This window comes from Siphateles boraxobius, unplaced genomic scaffold (assembly GCF_051911475.1).
Source record: "Siphateles boraxobius isolate OS27281-9 unplaced genomic scaffold, OSU_SipBor_1 1, whole genome shotgun sequence".
Classification (NCBI taxonomy): Eukaryota; Metazoa; Chordata; class Actinopteri; order Cypriniformes; family Leuciscidae; genus Siphateles; species Siphateles boraxobius.
Genome location: NW_027508699.1, coordinates 30,531,979 through 30,544,375, shown reverse-complemented (window position 1 = coordinate 30,544,375; position 12,397 = coordinate 30,531,979). Strand labels below are relative to the sequence as shown.

Genomic DNA, 12,397 nt, shown 5'->3' with positions numbered 1-12,397 from the left:
TACCTATATCATAATATGGTGTGTGTGAGTGTGTTATGGACAGTGGTGAGCCAATGAGTCAAAAAGGCTGAGATTCAGAGATCTAAACATCAACCATTCTCCATCTGCCCCTTTTCTCCTCTGCAACATTCTTCTTCTCTTTCCGAGATGTTCTTTGTTCGATCTACAATGTATATACTTCAATTTCTCTCTTAATTTTATCTAAAAAATTTCCAACTTCCTCTGATTCAGTGCGGTCCCCACATCCTAGGCCCCCTGTTTTCTTCACCCTCCTTCATTCGTCTATTCTTTTTCTGCCCTGTCGCTTTCGATTCTTCAAGGCCTCCCTCCGATGTATTACTAATGGCACCCCACCAAGAAGAAGAACCAGAGATGCAGATCCTAGATTTCTCCTTAATAAAGACTCTGTATAGGCTTTGATGGCGGGTCATTCGTATAGAGTTTCATGGCGGCTGGGGTTGGATGTTGAAGTTTGGCCGTTTTCAGTAAAGTAAGTTCCTGATGCTTTGTCAGAGTTAACAGAGACACAACCATTGATCGAGAGATGACATTTTAGAGAGTGCACCCCACCACAAAACTCAATAACCGGTCAGGAAAACTAGTTATATAAAAACGCTCCTTGAGAAAGAGAGATGATGCAAGAGAAACAGATAGAGGAAGGAAAAGTCACCTCGGGAACCAGAAAGCGTTGTCTACTCATCAAAGACTTTACTATCAAAGAAAGCAGACACAAAAGATCGGCACGTAAACAGCCACATTAATTATTAAAGCCCGCTGGGGTGTTTGGACTTGACCGAGTTTGCATGGATGGATGGAAGAGGGGGGACCCCCCAATTAAGAAAGGATTGGAATACATCAAAGACTACCTAACACATTGCATGGGTGGGGACCGTGGCTGATCGCATGGTAATGAATGCAGCAGTTAAGCTACGAGTCACATTACTCACCCTGCTGTCGAGCGCAGACGGAATACGGCACCCAGCGTATAATGATATCAACATTAGTATTCATTATTGGATCCAAGTCCTGTTGAGCAAGCATTTCTGAGCAAGACTGGGCCAAGCGAGGTTGGGTTTATCTGTAACAACGTCCTGCGAGTAGGTCAGAGGTCAGCCACTTTGAGCGAGACGGCCACCCGCGGCATCCACTCGTAAAAGAGCAAAAAAAGCACTTTCATCCTGTGATCGCAGACAGGCCAATTGTGGAAGGTAGACAGGGAGACTTCAGTCCGCGGCTTTCATGGACCATTCGAGCCTGAGGAGATCGGACTGGTTCAACACTTGCCCTAAAAATCATCCACCACCTCTCTGACTTCAAAGAATGAGAGATATGAGGATATGTGTGTGTGTGTGTGTGTGTGTGTGTGTGTGTGTGTGTGTGTGTGTGTGTGTGTGTGTGTGTGTGTGTGTGTGTGTGTGTGTGTGTGTGTGTGTGTGAGTGTGTGTGTGTGTGTGTGTGTGTGTGTGTGTGTGTGTGTGTGTGTGTGTGTGTGTGTGTGTGTGTGTGTGTGTGTGTGTGGGAGAGAGGAGAAGTGTGTGTGTGCAGAAGGGAGAGGGTTTATATTAATCATACGATGTCAGGGATCTGGCTTGACACTTCAAACACGACCCATAATTCAAAGGGTGTTGGGGACACGTCAGCGCTGTGCCCAGGAGACTGGAAAAGAGCAGCAGATTGCTGCAAACATGCCTCTGTACATCTCTTCTCAGACACATCACACTGCACGCAGGTGTCATTGCCTAAGACGGACCCATTTCGGCTGTCAGCCATTGCAGGGGAGAGGAAGAGCGTGGATTTACTCCCGCGGCAGGTCCGCGTCTTAACTCTGCTGAACTTAAGAGGCGAAGAGATGAGAGGAATAAAGAGCGAGCAGAGACGATAGAAGATAGGACGGATCAGGGCTGAAATGCTGCGTGCTCCAGATTCACTGATGATTAAAAGACTCAGAATCAAAGCAGCTCTGCAACTAAAGCCTAGAGTGAGAGAACAAGAGAGGAAATAAAAGAGAGATAGAAAGAGAACGACAGAGAGGAGGGGCTAAAAGCTTAGGACTAGAGGAAGTACGTTACTTAGTTATTTGCATTGCAAAAATAAATGTGTTCTTGATTATTTTTGTCCTATTTTTCAGTTAAAATAGCGAAACATCATTCAGTCATTTGCTGCACTGTTTAAAAACAAGCGTACAAATCGAGCAGTGAAGAAAGACAAAATACACTTCTTTTCAAAAGATAAGTCTATGAAAACAAGCCATAATATCTTATGTATACGTAAATTTATCTTTTGGGTATTTTTTCTAAATTTCTAGTTTTGTCTGGGTTCCCAAATATATAAACATCCTTAAAGTAAGATGAAATAACTAGAGAACCAAAGTAGTAGAAGATAATAAGACTTACCATATGAAATTATTCATTTTCATATATTTTTTTTTAATAATAACAGGAATTAATAACAATTTTAATCACTTCAAATTATTTAATTTTATTACCGTTTCTGTGTTAAGCATAATCCTAAATTATTTTTTTCATCATTAGATTCTGTTCCCCATTATGTTTTTCAAACAATCAGGTTCTAATATGTATCAAACTGGTACTGGTAAAGATCCATGCAGCTATACGCCTGAACTTCAAGGCAGTGTTCAGAATTGAAATTAAAACGTTGAGACATAGGGCCTATAAAAACAGTAATGCCGTTATCTTCTGAGTGCTCACTTCAAGTGCTGTCTTTCATTTACATTTAGTCATTTAGCAGACGCTTTTATCCAAAGCGACTTACATCTGAGGACTAAAGCAAGCGAGTCATCGTGAAGAGGGAAGAACGACGCAAGAAGTGCTCAAAATACAAAGTTCAGGCATTGCTCAGAGTTGCAAAAGCCAGACAAGGGAAGATTTAAAAGGGAAGGAAAGATTTAAAAGAGAAGAATTTTTTTTTAATTTTCTTTATATATTTTTTTATGTCAAGTACTCACGGAAGAGATGAGTTTTCAGTTGTCTTTTGAATGATGTCAGGGATTCTGCATTACGTACGAGGGTGGGTAGGTCATTCCACCAGCATGGAACCGTGAATGAGAATGTTCTGGAGAGTGATTTAGTGCCTCGCTGTGATGGCACCACGAGCCGTCGCTCCTTGGCCGATCGTAGGCTTCTGGTAGGGACGTAGACTTGTAGTAGGGAGTGAAAGTAGGACAGAGCTGAGTCTGTGGTAGATCTGTAAGTAAGCGTCAAAGCTTTGAATTTGATGCGAGCAGCGAGTGGTAGCCAATGCAGTGAGATGAACAGAGGAGTGACTTGAGCCCTTTTGGGCTCGTTGAAGACAAGGCGGGCTGCAGCATTCTGGATCATTTGTAGAGGTTTAGTAACTCATGATGGAAGTCCAGCTAGAAGAGCATTGCAGTAATCAAGCCTAGAAATAACCAGGGCCTGGACGAGAAAGTTGTGTTGCATGCTCAGTTAGGAAAGGCCTGATCTTCCTGATGTTATACATTGCAAACCTGCATGATCGAGCTATCTTTGTAATGTGGTCTGTGAAGGTCAGCTGGTCATCAAATATTACTCCAAGATTTCTGACCGACCTTGATGGGGTGATTGAGGATGACTCTAGCTGGATAGTGAAGTCGTGCTGTAGAGACGGCTTTGCAGGGAGGACGAGAAGCGCAGTCTTTGCCAGGTTGAGCTGCAGGTGATGTTCCTTCATCCATGCCGAGATGTCCGCCAGACAGCTTGAGATACGTGTAGCTACTGTGGGATCATCTGGTTGAAATGAGAGTTCGAGCTGGGTGTCATCAGCATAGCAATGGTAAGAGAAACCATGTGCCTGTATGATGGGTCCCAATGATGTGGTGTAGATGGAGAAGAGGAGCGGTCCAAGAACTGAACCCTGAGGAACCCCTGTGTTCAGTTGATGTGCTTTGGATACCTGAGATAGGACTCAAACCAGTGGAGGGAAGTTACTTTGATGCCCAGTGATGAGAGGGTGGACAGAAGGATCTGATGATTCACAGTGTCGAAGGCAGCAGAAAGATCCAGCAGAATGAGAACTGAAGATTTGGAAGCAGCTTTTGCGATCCGCTGGGCTTCTGTGACCGACAGTAGTGCAGTCTCGGTTGAATGGCCTTTCTTGAAGCCAGATTGGTTGACATCTAGCTGGTTGCTCAGAGACAGGAAAGATGACACTTGGCTGAAAGCAACTCGTTCAAGTGTTTTCGCAATGAATGGTAGGAGAGAGACAGGTCTGTAATTCTCTAAAAGTGATGTGTCTAGTGTTGTTTTTTTAAGCAGTAGAGTTACCTGAGCCTGCTTGAATGCTGTAGGGAAAATGCCAGTGTGGAGGGATGAGTTGATGATGTGTGTGAGTGTCTTTCAGAATGAGTAGGACATAATAATAATAATAATAATAGGACAAAACACTTTCGGATGGAATCCACTCAATGACTTAATTTTACTTCTCACGTTCAGTATATTTATCCGTTTATAATATAATTTCAGGTATTTTGGAAAATAAGACAAAGCTATCGATTAATACAAATTATATTTGCATAGAAATAGAATAAGAGGCAGAATACCAATTAGCCAAAATCAGGAGTTCTCCTATTTTATTTCTTCACTTAAAAGCAGATTTCCATTGGTATGCCTGGCATCAATTTTTGGAAAACTTTTAAATGTTCTCCCTAGTATTTACAGTGTTTAGTATAAGTGAATACACCCATGCTAAAGTTGACTAAAAGAGGAATAAAAAATGCCCCCTGTATTTTAAGGAAGAACATTTATTTATTTACGATACTTTATTCATTCAAAAAGAAAATTGGTGTCCTTAAAGGTTGGATTTTTCCTCATTTTTTTAATTAAGGCATGTTTTTATTCCTCTTTTTAGTCAACATTATGCATTATTGCATTAATGCAGTACATTAGGCTTTCGCAGACATCAAACCCCATGGAGGAAAAAAAATTCTATAAGAACAAGTTATTTGTTAGAGACATTTACTGACCACTAATATCTCACTCAAGGGTACAATGGTCATCGCCCTTTCTGGGGTTTGAACCTACAATCATTTGGTAATCATCTTAGTTCTTCAGCAACGACTTACCCTCAGCTTTAAGTCATACTCTACAGATAAACTCAAACCAGAAGGGATACGTTTCACACCATATCTACTCTATGATGTCTCTTACTCTTCCTCTTTTGGTTGTGGATTGGTTTTGTCTCTTGCATTACATCCAGCCAGACTGCAGTCAAATCCCCCATAGTCACTGCCTCTCAACATCAGAGGTTACCCTCGCACCGCAGACTTCTCCTTAAGCACCTCGTATCACATTACCCATCTTTACCCAGCGTCTACTATCATAATGCAGCAATTGTGCAACTCTAAGATACTTCTTAGAGGACAGAAAGCTCATTACCCTGAGCGGTACACCCATAATCTTTGTTATGCTTTTATATTTAAAGATCTAAAATGAACTGATCAGCACATTAAAGGATTATTTTGGGTTAAATACAAGTTGAGCTACTATATAGCAATAGCAGCTGTAAACAACATTTTGACAGCTATGCAATTATAAAAACAAACAATGGCATTGTCGCGGTGTGGTGCAGGCAGAAGACGACGAGGAATCCAAAGATCCAATGAAAACGTTTACAAACAATATAATAATACTAACAGGTACAGACAGACAGACAGAAGGTTCAGACACACTTAATAGGACGGAGATCGGACAAAGAACAAGGTAACACACTGGGCTTAAAAACATATGGAAACAGATCAGGGAAACGAGACAGAGTTGACAAGACTAACAAGGTAACAGGTGAGACAGATGAACTAATGAGGGTTGCCATGGAAACAAATGAGTGGCGGGAAAACAGAACAAATGCAGACATGTGACTAATGGACATACAAACAAACACTGAGACGCGACAGGCATAGACTTCCAATGTAAGTGCGTTTCTGTCAATATGGTGTTGATAAAGTTTCACCCAGAACATTGCTTTAATAAAGATCATGAAACATATGTAATAAGTTAGTTAGTTAACCAATAATAGACACACGTTTTGTTTTCAAGATTTTAGGGAAAATATTATATTAATGTATTAAGGAAAACAAATTTGTAGCATTTTGAGATTGATGCTGTAAGGAAAGTGACACCAAAGGGGACATTCTTCTAAAATGTTTCATTGTGACTTAATTCTCAAAATGGTATGCCCTTTTCCTCATAAAAGCCCTAATCTGAAATTAATCTTGAAAGTTTATTCTCAAATATTTTTTTAACATGCCATTGAAATGTTCTTAATATTAAGGTGATGTGACTGTTCAAGTTGTTTTTCCATTTTTAATAATCTTTTTGCAATTAATCATTCACTGTGAGTAAAATTAAAATATAATTAAAATTAGGTTACAAAACTGCACATATAATCATTACATAAGAATTAAAAATGTTAGTAGTTAAGTAGTTTTAGATGAATTGCATGTCACACTGCAGGACGCTACCAGCAATGTAAACTACTCAGTACTACACTTGTCACTTAAGTCAGTCATGTCAGCTTGAAGAAAGTGTTCTTCATGAGTACGGGCCAGCAGTCAGCGTGGTGGTGCGGACAGCCTCGATCTGAGGAAGTCTTCACGTCACTCACTGTGGCGATCACAGCCTTTAATTGGCCTTTTATTCCACAGGAGAGGAAAAACTGAAGCGACAAGACAGAGATAAATAATTGAAGGGGAAGAAAAGGCGACATTTGGGGCTTCAAAACAACTGATCTACACTGCCTTTCGCCCTCCTCGCTCTCTCACTCTTTCTGTCTCTCTCTCTCTCCATTGCCCCCTCTTACGAGCCTCTCCCTAGTGTGTTCCTGTTTACCAAGCCCAGCTTTTATCCCTTCCAACATCACACTATCTATCTCTGCTGTGGGGGCAGCAATGTGGGTTCCACAAAATATATACTGAATGTGTGTGCTCACATTAAGCTATGTGATCTCTAAGTAAACGTGTATGAGAAAAAGTGTGTTTGAGTGATATTTTTTAGATCTGTGCCCCAAGGCTTGAGCTGATGTCTTGCTGAGCACTCTATACAGCTGTATCGGGGCCAGATATGTGTGTGTGTGTGTGTGTGTGTGTGTGTGTGTGTGTGTGTGTGTGTGTGTGTGTGTGTGTGTGTGTGTGTGTGTGTGTGTGTGTGTGTGTGTGTGTGTGTGTGTGTGTGTGTGTAGGCTGGTACAGTTGGCAAACCACCACACACACAAAACCCTTGGGGTAAAGGAGCAGCGAGTGACAGACCACAAGTGAGGATCACACAGTGTGTGTGTGTGTCTAAGTGTGTTTTAGTGTGTTTTAGTGTGCCTGCAAGCTCTTGTCATAGTGTTGGACCTACATTTAAATTTGCTATGCTCTTTGAGCACAATTTCTAACCATCCACAATCATAAGCACATTAAACTACTGAAAATACACACTTGACATCAATCTGACAGAACAGTAGAGCGAGCCTGAGTAAAGAATGATATGCGAGGAACAGAACGATGACAGAGAAAGAAAAAACAGAACCGAAAATCTAAGAAACAGAAAATCTAAGACACAGCGGAGGGGGGGAGGGGTGTAGAAGATGTTAATATAAATGGACATAGTCAGAAAGAGGAAGACTAACAAAGGCAGACTGGCAGGAGGGGTGAGGTTAAAAAGATAGTTCCCCAAAAATAAAAATCCGGTCATCATTTATTCGTGCCGTGCACTATAAACACTAACTTGGTAAAACTCAAAAATATTTGAAGTAATCAGTTGCATAAATTTTAGAGAAACAAAGTTAACTTTTTTTCTATAAATTACAATGAACTTCAGTAATATTTAAGTGAAATAAACATTTCACTTGGTTAATTTTACTGTTCAGGTTTACAGCGTGGTGGTCTACGTTCACTTCTAATAAATGGAAAAGTGCAGCCGGGACATTCTGCTAAATATTTCCTTTTGTGTTCCATAGAAGAGCGCAAGTCAAACAGGTTTGAAAGGACATGAGGTTGAATACTGTAAATAACTGCACTTTTATTTTTGGGTGAAGTACCCCTTTAAAAAGAAAGGAAGATCTCTCAGGGTTTGTGTCAACATCAATCTGTCGACACTCAGCACGAAATGAGTTTGATTCCTCACCTCCATCACCTTCTTCACTCTGTGTGTGTGTGTGTGTTTGAAACCTATCTGGATGATTAATTTAGCTTTTGTGGCTCCAAACCCTGGCATTTTAAGTCTCCAGCTGCTTTCAATGGTCTTGAAGTGACTATCACACACACACACACTGGCATTCGTATGCCACCTCTGCTCTCACCATCCTTCATCTCGCACACACTCCCTCCAGAGTCGGTCGCTCCCTCCGACCCACACAAGACTCAATGGCCACAGTAATGCTCACTGCACAGCAGGGGTCTGGTCTCCAACAATTTCTGTTTGTGTGTGTGCGCAGACTGCGCACCATCACACTTACATTGCTTTTATCATTGATTCCATTGCCCATTCACCAAATGGACTTGGCAAAAACAACCCAACCAGCAGGCAGTAAACACTGCACACACCATTACAGAGGAGGAAAGGTTAAAGTCTTAGGCTCATTGTTTTTGTTACTGCTGCATAATAGAGGCAAAAAATAAAGGCACAGAGTGAATGCACGTTTGCCCAGAGCTGATGGTTTTTAAAATTTTATAGTTCACCCGAAAAAATGAAAATTCAGACATAATTTATTTACCCTCATGTTTTTCCAAACCTGTATGACTTTCTTTCTTTTGTGGAACACTGTTTCTGAACAAGGACGGAAGCTTTCAAGCATTAATAAGCATCAGAATGGTCTGAATGATTCATTCATGAATCAAAATAATTTAGTTATTTAGTTCAACTCAATGATCCAGTCACAGCAATTAACAGCAAACTATTGATGAAGATCCTCACTGAATTACTTAAATTTCTAAAAGGTCTTACATTAAGGCTCCAGAAGATCTAGAGTCTAGACTATGGTGAGTTGTAAGAATAATATGTGGTGCTTTGCTTTGGCATTGTTTTATGAGTTCATTGTAATTTAATGAAATAAAGAAGTTCTCCTTTTGAATTTCACAAAAGAAAAGTCACCCAGATTTAACAACGTGAGGGTTAATGATGACACAATTTCAATTTGAGTGAACTGTACCTTTAAGGACATATACAATAGTATTATACAGTAGTGCCTTACCAGAATCCGATCTTCTGATTTGCCACTCTTGTTCTCTACTTTGATAGCTCTCACCAACTTGATTGATGTCTTGTCGATAACTCGTCTGATGCTCTCTGCAAAATAGACAGGCGATGCATTAACAGCCAGAGAGGCACTCTATCTATATTTTCACTGCATGCAGGGTTAGAAAATGACTGCATAACACCCATATGCTTTATTTTTACACACTGTCCACTTGTGTAGGTGGTTTTTCTACATGCATGTACAAGTACATATCCAAAGCAACACACAAATAAAAAGCACCTCAAGATGACCTTCAAAGCAAAAGCAGAAAACAAAATAGAACGTCACAAAGTTTATCTGGCCAAATTAGACCTGTGATCTAATTCCTGGAATATGCTTTTTACACAAAAGGAAATACTAAGAGAAGGAAGAAAAAGAATGAATAACAGAGAAAAGAGAGAGAGGCAAATCAGAGTGAGAGAAACAGTTAATGCAGTCGCAATCAACTTTAATCTGTGTAAGACCCAATCACGGAATCCTGGCTTTCTGACTGACACTAAGAACAGCAAAGGGACAAACTAGAGCACATGTTTCCATTACAGTGAGTCACAGGGGGATAAATAAATGGGTAAATGGGGTATGGGTATGTAAATGTGGGCGAAAAAAAGAGAAGCAGGAGATGAAATGGGGAAAATGGAGTAAAAGAGAGAGAGAGAAAGACTGCTGTGTTCAAGCAGCACAGTACGTCTTCAATCACTGTCCTTCATATTGTATAGGTAATCTATCTTGCCCACTATTCTCCTATTTCAAAACTTTGGCTAACAATTCTCGTCACATCAAATCAAATTTTTTATGTTTAATTAATGTAACCATTTAGATTTTTCATTTTTGTTCAATACGATCTTATTTTACTCTGCATTGTTTATTTTAACTTATTACATGCCATTCAAAAAGGCTAGTTACTGATTGGTCAGTCACACAATTTTGCAGTCAAATATTTATTATAAATTGCCATACCTGTATATTTGTCCTATATGCCAGTTTCATGTCTCTCATATAATGTCTCTTTCTTCTCACATAATCCAATAATTTTAGCTCAAATCAATAATCTACATCCATTTATTAGCATGTAGCCACGAAACAAGCTTTACGTTGGGGTCTGGATCACTTTGCTGGAGGGTTATTTTGTGTTATACTATGGGGGGCTGTTGGATGCTTGAATCTAAATTGTTTGCGAACGTTCTACGGTGTGTACGATGGCCGAGAAGTGCAAAACAAACCATGATTCTGAAAACAAAACAACAAATTTATAAACGCAATGGAAAGACTAAAAACAAATTAACAAGTTAGAAAACACAATACAATTTCCAAAAAGAAAATAACAAATCAGAAAACACACCGACAAATCTGAACACAAATAACTAGTCAGAAAACACGACAACAAGTCAGACAAAACGGAAAAGGTAGGTATGTGTGGCGAATGGAATACTGACCACTGATTGGACGAGACATCTGTCAATTAAGACATAATGCGGAAAGGGTATATTTTAGGTGCTGTGATTGGTCAGCATTTTTAATGACCTTTTAGCTTTTTTTAAATGAAAAATAATATTAATCTATCTTAGCTATTAGAATCTGTGATTATTGCAAAAAGTAGTTTTAAAAATACAGGTGATACAATGGAAGGATATGATGACTTACAATTCAATTAAATTTGCTTATCCAGTGGCCAGTAATAGACCGAACAGTGAAGACCACACAAACACCCTCACAAACATGACAAAATAATGCATGAAGTAAATAACTTAAAATGCAACATACACAGTCTAATGTACACAATTGAGAACAAAAAAATAAGAAACTAACTTTAAAATAAATGAATTAAGAAAGAATTCTGGGAATCCCCCTTTCCCCATAAATTAGGCTATAAGTTGTTACTTTTCACTTATAAAATCTATAAACTTTACAATATTTGAACCAGTGCAATCAACAAATGAGAACATCGCTCAGAGTTCGTGGCACTGAGGACCTAAGGTCCCTTGTGGTAGACTACTGAATTTGGTTGAATTAAAGTGTCAACCCTTGTATAGTTTAATATGTATTGCCTTAATGTAATTAATGTGCCTTTACAGTAAAAGTATGTTTTGTCTCATATACCATACAATAAAATACCTTGAATTAAAAAAAATGATTATGGTAAAATTATTATTTTGTAATGAAAAGCCGTTAAGTTAACATTTCTAAATATATATATATATATATATATATATATTTAAAAAATCAAGGGCACTAAATTGAAATTGAAGAGCATGGCTGGGAGCAGGACAGTAAATACTGGATTAGTAATAGGGATTAATTACCAAAGGAAGATAATAATGTGTGAAGGTAATTAACAGTGCGAGCGCTCCAAATGTCAAACTGCTAGTGTGTGCTCAGTGTGTCAATGTGTGTGTGTGTGTAAGTGTGAGGAGGACGCATCACCGTGCGCAAAGATGACGGCCTCTATGATTGTGTTCAATCAGCCCTAAAGACATATATCATAATTGTGACTGAAGAGTATCAGCCTCTCTGTAAACTTGCGTCAGCAGCGATACGCAAATGTGTAAAGGACTGAAAGTAACTCCTATCAGACTCAGAGACACATCAAAGGGAGAGAAGCGCGCGCGCACACACACACACACACAGCTACCTATAGGCTACATGCGCGCAAACACTGCAGGCAAACGCAAAACACACATACAAAAAAACAACTGATCGATTTGCACAAATTTAGCCTTTTGAAGATAGACACGAAGTGACCGTCATTACAGCGACAAGCACACATGCTCACACGCACAATGTATGATTCTACCGTTAATCACATTCAATCTGTATTAGAAATCATTATATCTCTACAAATCTGACACCTTATAAAACATTCCCCGCTCTGAGGAGTTCAAACCACTAAAAAACAAAAGCACCGGCCGCGAGCGGGGACGCGCTTAACAAATCCCATGGTGCGCGTGTCGAATGTCGGATAGGAAGAGGAAAAAATAGCTATTAGGTTTAATCACCTGTCATTTCCCGACTAACGGTGAGAAAAGCAGTCGCGACGGTGTCTTTGGATGCCATGACGTCCAGCGCCCCTTTCCTATTCCTTTTCCTTATCAAGCAGGAGCAGCTATAATGCTCTCTCTCCCTCAGCCAATGCCTATAAACATATCATACTGAAGAGAGCCAGCCAGAG

General features: G+C 39.7%; 1 protein-coding gene across 5 annotated transcripts in view; it reads right to left on the bottom strand.

The window, feature by feature from the left end:
* carmil3 (capping protein regulator and myosin 1 linker 3) overlaps positions 1-12,397 on the bottom strand; it is a 56,631-nt gene extending 44,234 nt beyond the window's left edge. For 3 of the 5 annotated variants that reach the window (XR_013204912.1, XM_077232959.1, XM_077232971.1), the window contains exons 1-2: positions 12,225-12,397; positions 9,187-9,281 (exon numbers count right to left, since the gene is read on the bottom strand). Coding sequence is in view for 3 of the 5 variants with exons in the window: in XM_077232959.1 (XP_077089074.1) it covers positions 9,187-9,281; positions 12,225-12,282 (153 nt within the window). In the remaining 2 variants the exon portion in view is untranslated. Of the gene's footprint in view, positions 1-8,451; positions 8,515-9,186; positions 9,282-12,224 lie in introns of those variants that run through there. The other 2 variants (XM_077232991.1, XM_077232982.1) reach the window with 2 other exon arrangements.